Source organism: Papio anubis, chromosome 6 (assembly GCF_008728515.1).
Source record: "Papio anubis isolate 15944 chromosome 6, Panubis1.0, whole genome shotgun sequence".
Lineage (NCBI taxonomy): Eukaryota > Metazoa > Chordata > Mammalia > Primates > Cercopithecidae > Papio > Papio anubis.
In genome coordinates, this window is record NC_044981.1 from 153,699,644 (window position 1) to 153,716,847 (window position 17,204).

Consider the following 17,204-nt stretch of genomic DNA (forward strand, 5'->3'; position numbering starts at 1 on the left):
ACTATTCACAATAGCAAAGACTTGGAACCAACCCAAATACCCATCAACGATAGGCTGGATAAAGAAAATGTGGCACATATACAACATGGAATACTATGCAGCCATAAAAAAGGATGAGTTCATGTCCTTTGCAGGGACATGGATGAAGCTGGAAACCATCATTCTCAGTAAACTAACACAGGAACAGGAAATCAAAAACTGCATGTTCTCACTCATAAGTGGGAACTGAACAATGAGAACACATGGACACAGGGAGGCGAACATCACACACTGGGGCCTGTCAGGGGGTGGGGGGATAGGGGAAGGATAGCATTAGGAGAAACACCTAATGTAGATGAAGGGTTAATGGGTGCAGCAAACCACCACAGCACATGTATACCTGTGTAACAAACCTGCACGTTCTGCACGTGTATCCGAGAACTTAAAGTATAATAAAAAATAAATAAATAAAAATTAATGACTCACTAAATGGACACAGGGTCACAGGCTTCCTTGGTTTTTTAGTAAATTCATTTACATTTATTAACCAACCTCTCAGAATAACCTCAGACAGTACTAGATGCTTGGGCACCACCACGAGCACATGATGTAACAACGCCCTTGCTTTTCATACTCTCAGGGTCCTCTTGGCTTCTGACTGAGAGTCTTTCAATTCACTTGGCTGCCACAGATGCAGATAAAACTTATTGTGTGATCTCCCTGCCTCCTATTCTCAGCCTTTGACCTGTATGCCCATTCATATAGATAGATACGCTGACTAGTCCATGTACTCTGCCAAGAAAGCAGGGAACTATGAGGCTAATACCACCTTGTCTGGGCTTCTCACAAGCCCACCTGATCCCTGAGAAACAACAGTACCCTAGTTTATGAATCTAGCCTTTTGATCCTATTATTATAAATTAATTTGCCCAGGGGAGCTTATGGATTTTCAAGGGAGCTGACTGTAAAGTTGAGGCTGTGATAGTTTGATTTTCATGCTTCTTTCTCCAGGTTGTCCTGGGAACTAAGGCAGAAGTTTCACCTACATCTAATTCACACAAGGAAATCAGGACACAACGATTTCCTGATATACTGAATCACTCTACTCCCTTAGAGAAATACTACTGATTTTTTTTCAGCCATGCAGAGAAGAAGCCACATGGAATCTGAGGCCAAAGAAAAGTGACTCAGCTCAGACACAGTGAGCTGTCCCAGCATAATAATCTGCAAGTCTCTCCACTAGGGAGAGGGAAAGCACGGCTTGTTAACCCCCACTGTGTTGAGGAAGAGGCTTCCCAGAGTGTCTGAATCTCATAACCAAACAGATGAGCACATCATACCTTCACCAAATTCAAGATGATGATGGGAGAGCCAAACCTCTGAAACATCTGGTCAAAGTGAAGGGCAGCCACATGTGCAAATGGATCTGCCTGATCCACTAAGAAGGAAAAAAGATGAAAAAGCACCTGAATGAAAATTGCAAAGCAAAAATAAAAGAAGCATAGGGTTGTTTTTTTTAAAGAAATGCAATTTGACTAATCCTTCAATAGTTTCACTTCCCAGATCCTTCTTAAGGTGCTCACTAGACACTTATTCATCATGTATTTATTACATTTGAATGATTCTTACATTTCTGAAGCAAAATAAAAATAATTTACTAACAGTCAAAATTAAATATAAATTTATTACGTAAGAAAAACAGAAATTCCTCTTCTAAATTAACTACCTTCCAGGACTAAAACCTCGTGAAAACCTAAGTATTTATGAGGTTTCTGCGACAACAGTTCACTATCTCTAAATGTAAGGACAGGAGTTATTATTAAAAACATGGCTCCACACACATGTAATAGGTGGTTTAGGCATCATAGTTGAAATGTCCTGAGACCAGTATAAGGGCACAGATCCTCTAACTTGTACGTAAGAAGAATAACTTCCTGCAGTGAAAGACATCACAGAAGCATCGCAAAGTATTTGTTCAGTCTCCACTTCGTTTGCAACATCACCCTGAAAAGAAAGGTGCATTGAAAAATACATTATGTTCTTAGAAATGTTTAATGAAATAACTTTCAATGAAGTTATAATTCCTATTCTTTGAAAGTTTTGAGAGGTAAACATTGATCAATATTCAATATGCACATTAGAAAAGCAAAACCATTAAAATATAATAAAGAAGGCAAGTAGCAGAGAATAGACTAGGAAAAAACCAAATTAATCTCTAATAATATAAGTCAGATAGGAAACAGCTGGTTTAAATAAATGCGAGAGAGGGAAAGAAACGACAATTACATGAAATTACAAGGAGGTAAGGAAGACTAGAAGAATATCAAAATTCAATTCTGACGACCAAAATGACATAAAAGAACAAAAGAGTGAGATTCATATAATGCCTGATGGACAAAAGGAAAAAATAGGGTTTTGAGGTACTTATAGAAGTATATAAGGACATAATAAAGAATAATTTCAGAGGCAGTAATAACATGTCTGATTATTCTTTGAATATTCAAAAGTAAATAATATAGTTGCAAAATCCTGATATTTTAAAGCATCAGCTGTAACAATTTTCATTGTTGATATAATTTTAAGAACAATGTTGCTATTTTAAGCCAGGATCAAAATCCAATGCCTCACTCAATCTGTCTACCGAATCACACATCCACTCAAGACTCAAGTTGTCTACTGCAAACAGAGACGGAGCACTCAAAGGAGAGAACACGGCTGATGGAAGGATGGCTGCATTTTTGCTGTTGTTATTTTCTAACGGTGAACAGAAAAAGGAGTCTGGGCAAAAAAGACGAAGAGGGCAAAGGTTTCCTGTACCTTGCTCCACTTCATCTTCTTATCAAGAATTGACTTCCCTTGATGAGTGCTGCCTTCTACTTGGGTGGAGGTGCTTTGCTATTTTTGTCTCTACATTAAACATGTACCACATATTATAGAAATGGCTCACCCTCCACAACATTAGACATTTTATAATTCCTCAAAGCACTGCATAACTCTAAGATGGCTGACTTTTCAGAACATCTGTTTATTAGTCATACTTCTCACATGTTTCAGATGCACTGGAGTATTAATTATTGTCAGCCCCCCACATCCATGGGTTCCCTCCACAGTCAACCAATCTCAGATAGAAAATGTAGTTAGGCCTACAACGGTTGCATCTGAACTGAACACGTGCAGACCTTTTTTACTGTCGTTATTCCCTTAACGATATAGTAATAGAACTATTTGCATAGCATTTACATATTAGATATTAGAAGTAATCTAGAGATGACTTAAAGTATACAGATGAGTGTACGTAGGTAATATGCAAATACTAGGCCATATTATATAAGAGACTTCAGCATTTGTGGATTTTGGATGGGAAGGGGGTTCCTAGAACCAATCCCTTGTTGATACCAAAGGGCAACTGTATTCTCTTGATAACATCCCAAACTAAGAAATTTCATGTTTTAAAATTTCACTGTGCTTCTACATCAGCAAAGCCGATACCAAAGTTTAAAGTTCAGTGAAGATACTGTTTGTCATCTTACCTCACAGTTTGCACCTCTTTTAAGAAAACGGGTGCCAGCAAATTTACTTGATCTTCTAGCTATTAGAGTGACATACACTGGTCGTCCATAGATCAACAGCTCTTAGAAAGCAAGTTAAGGTTGTTTAGCATTCATGACTGTCACATAAGACCAATAGAGTCATTATACCTTACATACACATTTAGATACAGCTAGTCCAATGGCTTAAAGAACACCAAAAGCTCCACCCAAGAATGGAACAGCACTGGATCTAATGGTTTCTTCAGAATTGCAGTTCAGCTACAAAGGGAAGGCAACATCCAACCTAACTAAGGAGTGCTTTCCATAAATTTCAGAGGAAATGGTAAGCAGGTGTACGGTTACTGGTCAAGGGAAGCCCTATGGCTAAGTAAAGGATATAAACAAGTAATGTAAACAGCTAATCCTTCTGATATGCTTTGGCTCTGTGCCCCCGGCCAAATCTCATTTTGAATTGTAATGCCCATGTGTCAGGGAAGAATCTGGTGGAAGGTGATTGCATCATGGAGGCAGACTTCCCCCTTGCTGTTTTTGTGATAGTGAGTTCTCACAAGATCTTGTTGTTTGCAAGTGTGTGGCACTTCCCCCTTCACTCGCTCTCTCCCCTGCTTTGCCATTGTGAAGATGTGCGTGCTTCTCCTTCACCTTCCACCATGATTGTAAGTTTCCTGAGGCCTCCCAGTCAGGCTTCCTATTAAGCCTACACTCAATTAAACCTCTTTTCTTCATAAATTACCCAGTTTCAGGTAGTTCTTCATAGCTGTGTGAGAATGGACTAATACACCTCCCTCAGTCTTCCAAGATCATACACCTCTCAGAGAGAACATGTGCCATCTAATAGGTTGTTTAAATTATGAGTAATATGTAACACTGAGGATATAACTGAGTATAAGACTCTAAAAGCAGTCAAAATTTGTCACCTACCTGCAAATCCTGAACACTGAATAATTTATTGTGAACTGCTTAACCAATATACAGCTTATTAGTGATGTCACCTTACTTAACTTTCTGAGCCAAGTCTCATCTTCTATAAAATGGAGTAACAATAAAGTAACCAAAGTTGGTCAGGATGACTAGGTGAAATAATGTGTGTACAACTAGTGCCTGGACTGTAGTATTCAGAAGCTACTGTTATCAAAAGCTACTCTATCTCATATAGACTTCCAGAATTCATTAAATGCTTGATAACCAGGAGACTAGATTCATTGTTTAAACTTATGAGCTTCAAAATGATCATCTATGATGGTGCTCACTATTTAAAAAAAACAAACATTTATGATGTTTAATATGCGCCAGGCCCCAAGTTAGCTCTTGGAAACACAAAACAGCTTAGAACTATCTTTTAGGAACTACCTTTAGAAATTGAAGCACATTCTTTTTGGTATCCTCGGTGGTGAAAAACCTGTGTTCTTCCCAGGCAGAATTTACTTTTGGAAAGAGACAAAAGTAATTCAGGATCAAATCTCGTTATGCAGTAATGATCAACCAGATAATACCACTCACTGGTTGAAAGTGATTATAAAGTAATGAGCCTGATTTTCAAGTGTAGCACATAAATCTCACTGATCTTTGTTTCAAAATCCCTCTGTGCTTTTATCCAGCCTTTCGTCCCCCTCACAGAAGGCAGTCCTGCTGGTCTTCAAGGGTAACCTCACCAGCTGTGCCCTTGACACCACTCCTCTCAAATGCTCCTGGTGCAAGAAAGCATAATAATGGTCAGTCGCATTCACCCACTTAATAGTCTCAAAGAAACCACTCCTTTAAAGGGTTTTTTTTGTACATCATTATTATTATTTTAATATAGATCTGTAACTTCAGTTCCAAGTACCAAGGGGGGCCAGGGCTGGCCTGAGTGGGGCCTCACAGTGCGCTGGACAAAGTGACCGGTTTTTCTCCATAAATAAGACAAAGAAACCCTGGGGATCTGGAGAAGGATCTGAGGCCATTAAACTGCAAATTCCAACTGAAAACAAAGAAGCAAAAGTTTCTTTTTTGGTTCTTTTAAATGTCTAAAGAGAATAAAATTAAGAAAAATACAAATCCATTACAAACACTTCTTATCCGTGGGGGAAAAAGGTACAAACGCCTTTTTCTTTAAAAGCCTAACATAGTAGAAAACATGCTGAATGCAAAAATGCCCTATGTGATCTCAAAAAGTGATAGAAAAAATCAAATCACCACTTCTAGATGGTATGTGCTACCTTCTTAAACCCCATAACTGCACTTTATTAAAAGGCTTCAATGTAGCTACAAATTAATGAGACATGAAGCTACTGAAGGAAATAAAAGTTTTTATAAAATTGAACTCATCAGCTTAACCCAAAACTGAACCTACTTCTCTTTAATCTATTTTGCCCCCTTGCCTGGACTACTGCCATCTTTTCCTAACTCACGTTCCTTGTTCTAGTTTCACTTTACTTATTCCAGCTTGAAAATGGTTGTCAACTCAAGCCTCCTAAATACTGCTTTGCAAATGTCATTCTCCCGTACAAAACCTTTCAAAAGTTCTAGCACCAAACCCAAAGTCCTCAGCTTGACTACCGAGGAAATCTGGTGACTGGCAATCTGACTCCCACATACCAATCTCCTCCCCACTATATCCTACCTCCTGGGAGTTTTATTCACAAGCCATGAGAACACTCCTATGTGTTTTTCCACCTCTACACACACAGTGTTTCCCAGGCTGCGATGTCTCTCTCTGCTCGGACTGCTGATCTCTCTCGCTGCTAAGGCACTGACTTTTGTTTAGGGCCCAGGCCAAGTTCAACTATTCCCATGGGCCTGTCCCATCCTCTCCAACTGTCAGTAATTCTCCTCCTTCTCCCAGATAAACATGACACTTACTACCTATATCGCATTGCATTTCCTTCCTTGTTATTTATTCATCTTTCTGGGTATATTACAGGCCTGTTCAAATAGTCTGCATTCTTATTTGTATTTCTACTACATAGTATCACGGGCAGGTTTTCCTGTTGGGGTGCAGAGTGGTATTATAATCACATAATTCATATGTGGCTGTCTACAAATTGATACATCATAAGTTTAGTAATATGTATCTTACTTTTTTATCAAAAAGGATACTTGACTGCCCACAGAACCCATGAATAATATACAAAAGCCAGTCACGATGCACAGTATTTTTAATTATATCCAGAAGTTCACCATTCCATACATATTTCATATAAGGCTCACTACAGATGCCAAATACCCCTGAAAAATAAAAGTCTGTATCAGTCCATAAACTCATAAAATATTTTGTATCAATTAAAAAAAAGGTTCGTATCAGAAAGATATGGAAATTGGCTGACATTCAACTCATTTTAAAGTTAACTTCTGTTTTTAACTTCAAAGTAACATGCTTGGTTAACAGCATTGCCATTTGCAGTGGGTATCATTCCTATCATGTCCAGAACATTGTGTTGATTCTGTAAAAAGTCAAAGAAATCCCTTTTCTGACTTGTGAGAGTTCTTAACTTCAGAGAAAAGAAAATGACAAGGAAATTGAGGGCATGTTACAAATACATAAAGACAAGAGGTGCTGCGAAGTAGCGGTTGAGCACATGGCTATGGAGTCAAAGTTCCTGGATCCAAATCCTGGCTCTGCCTCTCATCAGCAGGGTGACAGGCACGATCAAGAGTGCTATTTACCCAGCGCGGCGCCTCTGCTTCCTCACATGTACCACGTGGTGGTTGTAAGGATGAAATGAATTAATAATGCACATAAGGGGCCTAGAATAAGCCTGGTGTATTACAAATACTTCCAATACATGGCGTTTGTTATTATGTCAGGCCTTTTCTCTACAAATAAATTAATTCCATCAAACATAATTTTAGCATATCCAGATAAATGTATTAAAACAGCAATGAGTTTTACAAAACTTACATGAAGTGAAAAATTAAAACTATAAGATAATAGCTTAAAAGACTGTAACGGTTCTGAATAGCAGTTAATAAAGACCATCTTTTTCCTCAAAACATGATTTGTTAAGAGTATTTGTTTATACACTATACTACACTTAGGTTTTATTCATAAAAACTAAACTTTCTCTGCCCTTTCAATGCATTACACAAGAGAATTAATAATAAAGACATCGATAGGAGACCTGTTTTATCACTTACTCTGTGACTTTAGGCAAGTTACTTAATGTCTTTGAATTTCAACTTTCTAAACTAGAAAATGATGTTAATAATACTCACCTCAAAGATACTGTTCAGGTTAAATAATACATGCAAAGTATCTGACATGCAGTACAGATTATTTTAAAAATTTACTGCTTTCCTTTTCAACCTACTTCCATACCTTCTACCCTCACTCCCTGTTTCTTATCAGTTTACCCCTCTGTGATAAGAGAAGAATCTCACCTTCGACAAAGATGTATGCATGCTAATCACCAGAAACTGTGAATATGAACTGTTACATTACATGGCAAGAAGAAATTAAAGCTGAAGATGAAGTTAAGGCTCCTAATCAGGACCTTGAGACGGGGAAATTATTCTGCATTTTCTAAGTGGGTCCAATGTAATCACAGGGTCCTTGTAAGTCAAAGAGGAAAACAGGAGTGTGAGTGTCAGGTAATGTAATGTAGCCTTAAAGATGGAAGGGAGCCATGAGCCAGGGGATGAACGCAGCCCCCAGAAGATGGAAAGGGCAAGAAAACTGATTCTCCCCTGGAGCCTCCTGCTGACATGCTAATTTTAGCTCACTGACACCCACTGTGGACTTCTGCCTTCTGTAAGATGATAAATGTATGTTGTTTTAGCAACTAAGCTAGGTAATCTGTCACAGCAACAAGAATAAACTAATACACCCAATTATTCATATCTGTCAAGTAGAATTGCTCCAGAGATGACACAAAATTAAGTAGCACTGGAGGCTTAATTCAGATCCCAGAACAGATATTGAAATTCAGATTTTGGATGGTATTTGGGGCAAATTCAGGGATACTTTCAGCTTTTGCATTACAAATTGTGATATTCAGAAGTGTTGCAAGCAAATATTCAAACACACTAGCTGTCTTGCCCTCTATCTGTCTCTAGTGGTATGGGTTACCACCAGAGTGTCTGAACCAGGGCAAATGTATGTGATCTAATGATCTGGGAGTAGGGAGGGTGCCCTGGGTTTCACCTTAGCTCAAGTGATAATCAATCAAGTAAACTAACAAGAGTCAAGGGGAATGCCAGGGATAAATTCAGTTTAAGTAACAGCCTAAACCGTTTTAGAGTGGATCACAACCTTTGGCAAACCATTAACAGAACACAGCCTCTTTTTGAGAGTGCTGCAAGGGCAGATCTTCCGGGACTACTTTAGATTGGATTCTACCTCTGCATCCACATGTTCATCACTATCATTGAAGTTGCACAGAGCAAGGAACCCAAAGACACTATTGACTTACTTTTCACAGTCAGTTGAACACAGCTAAAGCGTCTTAACTATTGAAATGATTCCCTTACAACATTCACATTAGCAATGCCTCTAGCTTTAGAGTGCTAGACCAACCCAAGAATCTGGCAATAAAGGTATTGTGTGACTGGTTTAGTCCAGGATCTCAGGGGCACTCTGGGTGAGGCACTGAGTGGCCCTACAGTGTCTTACAGCAGTCCTGCGGAGGCAAGACCTACACAGGACTGATGGGTCAAGCTGGGACCGATCAAAGTAATAATGACCTCTGACCTGCTGCACTGATTCCTCGACATGGCCGTATGATCTTCATTTCCAGGCCTCTGTTTCCTACTTAGTCTTTAATTCTATAAAACTAGCATTATACCTACTAAGCAGAGTTTTTATGAGGATTAGAGATATTACATGTAAATGTCTAGCACATAATAGGCAACCCATGGTAACTGTTTTTCAAAACTCAGACCATAACAAACTGGTCTCTGTGAAGGAAAATAAGGAGTCTGTATTATCTAATATTTTTTTAAAAATCCATGTAAACTTCACCTCTGCACACCATATAAAAGTCTACACTTGAATGTATTCAATAAAAAGTACATGAATAATTACTAGAAAATGTCAGCATACAATTTTGTGGCTGGCCTACAAATGAAATTACATGGTGATTAATATCTCTATAAAAATGAATTGGTCAACTTCACATATCCAAAACAACCCCACGTAAGGACAAACAGCAAAGAGGGGTGGACAAATATGAGGGAAATGTGAGTGAATTTAATAAGATGTCACTTCACGGATACCACATTAATATACATTAGATATGCCAAGACCACCTACCGCTTCCACCTTGTGTAATTAATCCTTCATCTTCAAAGATGTCAAAGCTCTCTTGGCGATTCTGGGTCGTTTCTGACTTTAACATCTCCAGGGGCATTCGCAAGACAGTGAGATTATATTGAAGTGAGTGGGACAAATCATAGCTGTAACTGAGAACAGAATTGAAACTTAATAAGAATTACAAAAGCAAAGCATATTTCAAGGTCTTGGCTCCCATACAGAATTAAAATCTGTGAACTAAATTACTTAACACCTGTTACTTTATTTGGAAGCAATGCTATTCAAATAAGCACTGTAAAACACAGCAAAATATAAATGTAATTGGAAATAACAACCTCACTGCATGACTAGGCATCTGCATGACTGGAAATATACAATACAATGTCAGTAACCTACATTCTTTGATTTGTACAATGTGTATTTTTTGCTTCATACTAAAATCAGTCTAAGTTCATGGTCTTTCATAGCTTCTATGAATCTGTATGGCGTTTTACAGATCTACAATATCCACTGCAATACTGCATAGTTCTGTACCCTAGTTTACCCAACAGCAAGAATAATTCTATTAATTATTAATGGTGGTATCATAACTGACTTTGTAAAACAGAAATAAGCAAATAATATAGGCCATTACAGTGAAACATGTTTTAGAAGAGTAAAAGGCATTTCAAAAATATAACTGTCTCTGTGCAAATTAAATTTCATTACAATTTTGATTTCACATAATACTTTTTAAATAAGCATCTCTAGCACTCTATATATATAGCTAGAGATATTTTTAAAGTATCTATATGTAAAAATATACAAATATATTTATACTCTATATTTATAGAGTATTTATATATGCATACTCTATATAAATATCCATATATACATAGAGTGCATATATATACTATACATATGTATGTATAGTGTGTGTGTATATATATTTCTTACGTGTGAGGGGGGCTTTCCAGCTTTTACTGGAAATTCTAAAGAAGCCTAGCTATACACTTTTAGCACAGAATTTCAGAAGGTATTTTGAATACTTTATACAAATTTGTTTTTAAAGTATTTTAGTCATATTTTAAAATGGCTACAATTTCGTCTGGAGAATCACACACATTATTTTAATTATCATTTCTTTATATAATTTGATTGAAATTGATTTGTTTCATCTGTGAAATTCAATTGTATCACATTTGCTTGATGGATCCATTCATTTTAACATCTAATCTCAAAGGGATAAAGCTATATTAAGAAGTTGGTTTCTGATTTTTAACAATCAATTCTTTCTATTTAAAACAATCCCTTTATTCTAGAGATTCTTAAAAATATATTATAACCTTTTAAAAAGCCTACTTATGAGGCACAAAAACTTTAACCTACATGTATTTACTTATAGAATGATTTGATCACAACTCAGTATAAAAATACAGACAAAATTGAGAAATATGAAGCAGAAGAAGGCCATTTCTAATAATAGCACTGAGCTTCAGTAATAATTCACAAACACTACAAAGTTAGGCATAAAGACTGAAAACTAGAAGATGGCAAAAAATATAATGGAAATATACATTAAATAAATGTTTGTGGAAGTAAAAACTATTTCTTTAGGAGCCCTTCGCTCCACTTCTGTTAAAATAATCAGCTTCCTTCAGGTTTGCATCGATAAAGACATAATTCACCCCATGTAGTAGACATGCTTTTGTTTCATAAAGAAACGGTTAACTACATTAATAATTTAAAATAATTTTTTAATGCAAAGCACCCTATCAGTAGTATATAACACCAACAGCTACAAATGCTCTAGGTCCTCCTTTAGTCCTTATGACTCAAGCCCTCACTGCGTTCTATTTTCAGTCTGGATATCCTAGCTGATAGAATTTTCCATCTATCACAACAATTGTATCTATCAGGCCCACATACTGGTCACATCAATGGTAGTAAAATACTTATCATGATGTTGTAATAATTTACTTGACTGTTCTTCAGTTATCAGTATTTGGGATGTCCCTGGACTATTTGGTTTGCTTGTCTGGGCTATTATAAATAGAGAAGCTATAAATGTCTCTTTACCAGTGGAGATTTGTATTTTTGCTCCTGGTTATTTTCTTAGGACATATTTTCATTTACATTCAATGCTATATTCCTTCTCAGGAAACTGTCAATTTACAATGCCACCAGCAGTACATCAGTATTGCAACAGTTCTTCCTACTTTTAACTTATTTTTACCTAATTTTGCCAGATTATTTACTAAAAGTTGAACCATGAAATTGTTACAACTCTGTATTAGAGGCTGACTGTAAATTTCATTTTTGTAATTTAAGATTACAAAATCAGAATATTTCTTTAAAATACATTAAGTCCTACCTAAAACAAAGATGATTTTTATTATGAGAATAAACATCCTTTAATTTATCCATTTGGATTTTCAAATATAAGATTTTTAAAAGGAAGAAACAGCTATATTTTAATGCTTTTACATAAAACAAGTTGACTAAAAAGAAACAGAAGTACTACTATGTTCTCATTCTGTTTTTACCTACTGGAAAATAATATAAAAGTTTATGTGACTGATAGGAGCGAAACTAACCTCAAACTTACCTGAAGTAAAAATTGCTAGATAGGTCCACATTTTGAAATATTCGTAGATACCTAAAAAAAAAACCAAACTATATTTTATTTGTCCAATACTATTATTTCTCACAGTTTAACATGTACCCATATGTACATTTATATTTGTAAATATGCTCTTAAAGCTGAGGAATTCAAGCCATATCCAGAATAGGGATTACATCTGAAGCAATTCTAGGTCTGTTGATCATCCCTTTGGAAACCTTTAACTTTATAGTTTGTTCCTTATCACTGATTATGCCAGTGAGAGGCAAAGTCATGCATCTACACGTGTGGGGCACAGCAGACTTTGGGCAAGACAGAAGTAAATGCTGTTTTTGCTTTTACAATGTGCTTTGCAAACGCTTCGAGGATGGAGAAAGGAGAGCAACAACAAGAAGCACAACGTGGGTCACCACAATTTTAAGTTGCTAAGTTTTTGCACCAGAAAAGGCATAAAATAAAATGTTCACATTTCTGTCTCTCAGGACTAATAAATGTTCACATTTTTAAATATCTATTTTGATCTTTTTAAGATAAATAACAAACAACTTAAAAAGTTAACGTTCCCTTTAGACTTCCCCAGTCCTGTTCTCTCGCTCCAAATGCAACCATTTTCCTGTCACTGATATGAATCCTTCCAGTCCATCCATCTCTTTAATTTTATCACATTAGAGCCATCTTTAAATAATACATAGCATTATATTATATATTTAAAATACGTATGCAAATCATTACAAACTTTGTATACTATCTTACTTTTTTCTCTCATTTTTTGAAATCTAGTTACGTTGAAAGTTATAGATTTAATTTGTTCACTTTAATCAATGTTTGGTCTCCATCATATACAGTCATCCCTTGGTATCTGTGGGGGATTAGTTCCAGGTCCTCCCTCAGATATCAAAATCTACAGATGCTCGAGTTCCTGATATAAAATGCCATAGTATTTGTACATAACGCACAATACACATCTTCCTGTACACTCTCAATTGCCTCTAGATTACTTATAATACCTAATACAATGTAAATGCTATATAGTAATTCTATTATTGCCGTACTGTATTGTTTAGGGAATAATGACAGGAAAAAAGTCTGTACATGTTCAGTACAGACACAATTTTTTTCAAGTATTTTCAAGCTGTGGTTGGTTGAATTCACAGATGTGGAACCCATGGATAAGGAAAGCCAACTACACATGACACACTTTATCCATTGTCTGCTGATAGACCACTAGGTTCTTTCTAGTTCTCCACTATAAGATACAATGCTGCCAAGAGCATCCCATGCATGTTTTCCCATACACACGTATAACAGTTTCTCTAGGGCACATATGTGGAAACAAGAACCACTGTGCACTGCAGATAACGTGCATTTTCAATTTCGCTAGAATTGCCAAAGTGTTCTTCTAAGTGGTTAAAATATCACTCCAACTCATAGTATACAACTCATTTCCCACATCTCTCCTAACATTTGATGACGGCAGATACTCTGATTATTCCCGAACTGACTAATGAGAATAAAAATGTACCTTTTTAATTTGCATTTCCCAAATTACTAGGTAAGGTTCAGAATCTCCACTGTGAGTTGCCTGTTCCTTTTAACCATTTTTCAGTTAAGTTGCTTTTTTTTCTCACTGATTTGTAGAAATTCTTCCCACATTCTACATAATAATCATCGTTATGTTACAAATATCTACTTTCAGACTGCTGCTTGTTTCCTAAAATTTGTCTAAATACATTTTGAATATTTATAGTATCAAATATAGCATTGTTTGCCTCATGGTTTATCCATTTGTATTTTGTTTGTAAAATCCTTTTCCATACAAGGATTATAAAAATATTTACCTTTATTTTCTTAAAATGATCTTCGTACTTCTGGAATTGCTTCCTGAGTATTATCAGAGAATGTAATCAAATTTCATTTTTGTCCAATTGGAAAACCAACACTATTTATCCCATCTTTCCCCCTAATGACTTGTAATGCTCACTCTATCATATTCCAGCTTGCCACATAAAATGGATCTTTTTCTAGGCTTTCTCAACACTGTTCATTGACCCCCATCAATTCCTCCACCACTACTTAGCAGCCTTATTTACTATAGCTTACCACCTGATTATCTTAATTACTATAGGTCTTACCATCTTGTTGACTTTATCCCTTCTTGTTTTTCTTGTTTAAATTGTCTGGACCATGCTTAGATATTTGCTTTTCCATATGACTTTTAAAATCATGTCAAGTTCCACTCTCAAAACATCCTCTTGGAACCTGGATTAATGTTACATTAAATTTAAAACTTGGCCAGGCCCTGTGGCTCATGTCTGTAATCCCAGCACTTTGGGAGGCCGACGTGGAAGGACTGTTTGAGCCCAGGAGTTCAAAACCTGTCTGGTCAACTTAGAAAGATCCTATTTCTGCCAAAAATACAAAATTAGTCAGGTGTGGTGGCATGTGCCCATAGTCCCAGGGACTGAGGAGGCTGAGGTGGGAGGACCACTTGAGCCCAGGAGTTCAAAGCTGCAGTGAGCCAAGATTGCACCACTGCCCTCTAGCCTGGGTAAGAGCGAGACCTTGTCTCAAGAAAAAATATACATAAAAATTAATTTTGGAGAAAACTAACATCTTTAAGACATCAAGCCTCATCCGTGATAAAGGGACATCTCTCCAATTAATTAAGAGATTTTAAAAATATTTTAATAAAGTTTTAAGTCTTTTCCATAAGGTTTTGTATGGCTTTTATTATATTTATTGGCAGGTACCTTATAAATTTTCTAGTTCATTATTGCTAGTGTGTGGAAATATTACTGGTCCTTATATGTCTTACATGTTGATCTTTTCTTTTTTCTACTTTTAATTTTTTTTTTTTTTTTTTTTTTGAGGCAGGGTCTCACTCTGTCACCCAGGCTGGAGTACAGTGGCACAAACATGGCTCATTGCAGCCTCAACCTCCTGGGCTCAATCCTCCCACCTCAGCCTCCCAAAATGCTGGGATTACAGGTATGAGCCACCATGCCCAGCCATCTTTTCTTAGTCACCTTACTGAACTGTTTCATCAGTTCTGAGAATTTGTAGATATTTTCAAACTTTCCAAGTAGAAAATGATATTGCTTACATAATGCCATTAATTTTTCTTTTCAAGCTTTGTGGCTTATTTTTCTAGTCTTGTGGCACTGCCTAGGGCCTTCAGTATGAGGCTGAACGTTAGTAGTGACGGCAGATATCTCTGTATTGTTCCTACCTGGATTAAAAGTAATGATTTTGAAGTTTCACTTCTAAGAACAATTTTGGATATAGGTTTTTAATAGGTATCATTTACCAGATTAAGAAAATCTGCTTATATTGCTAGTTTGCTAAAACCTTTTATCACACTGAGTATTGAATTTTGTCAAATATATATTCTGCAAACATTAAGAAGATAATTTTTCCAGCAATATTTTAATGTGGTGAACTGCTCCAGTACATTTTCTAACATTGATAACAATCATGCATTACAGAGATAAACATTATGTATGAAATGTTTAACAGTACTGTATTTTGTTTTCAAATATTTTGCCAATTATTTTTGCTTAGATGCACTATTGGATAACATAGTCTTATAAGTGTTAAAAGTTTTTCCTATTTAGTAATATTACTTCAGTTTACCTATAAAAAACTATTAATATAATTGTATCTTATTCTGAATAAATCCATTTACTACATGTTATTACTCATAATTTTGCTCTTTAAAGAGATCCAAATCACTATATACAATAATATAATTTGTATTGCTATTCTTGGCTAAAGTATCATAAAGATGAGACTTATAAATAACATTAACTTCTTGAACTTTTCCTATCCCTGGATTTGCATGCTCTGGTCATTCTGATTCACTTTTAGTCAATACACTATATAGGCCTTCCTATAAGCTGTATGGGATATAATGGTTTTCAGTTAGTGCAAGACAAAAGTCTACTCTGATAGACTGTACTTACTCTCATCTGAAACCAATTATTCTCTAATAACCCCCCTTCCAAATCATCATCAAAAGCAGCATCACAAGGGCCCAGAAAACCACTGTCTAAGATTGTCTCAAGTAACAGGGCCGCATCACCTTTAAATTTTGGTTCATGTACTGGAACACTATAAAAGTACAGGATATAAGGCCGGGCGCGGTGGCTGAAGCCTGTAATCCCAGCACTTTGGGAGGCCGAGACGGGCAGATCACGAGGTCAGGAGATCGAGACCATCCTGGCTAACACGGTGAAACCCCGTCTCTACTAAAAAATACAAAAAAAAAACTAGCCGGGTGAGGTGGCGGGCGCCTGTAGTCCCGGCTACTCGGGAGGCTGAGGCAGGAGAATGTCGTGAACCTGGGAGGCGGAGCTTGCAGTGAGCTGAGATCGGGCCACAGCACTCCAGCCTGGGTGACAGAGCGAGACTCCGTCTCAAAATAAATAAATAAATAAAAAAAAATAAAAGTACAGGATATAATTAAAATCTAAACTGTTACCTATCCTAAAAACTTATAAATATTTCTTTGTTCAATTTTAACCTTCATAATATTAAATCAATTCAACCTTTACAATTTTATCAATTTGTTAATAGCTTTTCCCACATTCCCAAGATTCCAGTAATTCCTCCAAAACTTTTGAACATTTCAGATATACAGAAAAACTGGGGGGGGGGGGGCGGGGGGAAAGTACAATTAACACCAATATGCCCTTCTTCTGAATTCACTTTTAGAGCTCTCTCCTTAAACTCATACACAAACATTATCTCTCTTTAAATATACATTTTATTTTTCTAAACCACTTGACAGTAAGTAGCAGACATCATGACACTTCACTCCTAAATATTTTAGCATGTGCCTATT

General features: G+C 36.4%; 1 protein-coding gene across 7 annotated transcripts in view; it reads right to left on the bottom strand.

Moving 5' to 3' along the window:
* Positions 1-17,204, bottom strand: part of FIG4 (FIG4 phosphoinositide 5-phosphatase) — a 126,549-nt gene that overhangs the window by 73,005 nt on the left and 36,340 nt on the right. For all 7 annotated transcript variants that reach the window (XR_004184454.1, XM_003898322.5, XM_031667540.1 and 4 more), the window contains 6 exons: positions 12,347-12,397; positions 9,760-9,908; positions 6,609-6,737; positions 3,510-3,610; positions 1,821-1,983; positions 1,320-1,417 (listed from right to left, as the gene is read on the bottom strand). Coding sequence is in view for 6 of the 7 variants with exons in the window: in XM_003898322.5 (XP_003898371.1) it covers positions 1,320-1,417; positions 1,821-1,983; positions 3,510-3,610; positions 6,609-6,737; positions 9,760-9,908; positions 12,347-12,397 (691 nt within the window). In the remaining variant the exon portion in view is untranslated. The remainder of the gene's footprint in view (positions 1-1,319; positions 1,418-1,820; positions 1,984-3,509; positions 3,611-6,608; positions 6,738-9,759; positions 9,909-12,346; positions 12,398-17,204) is intronic.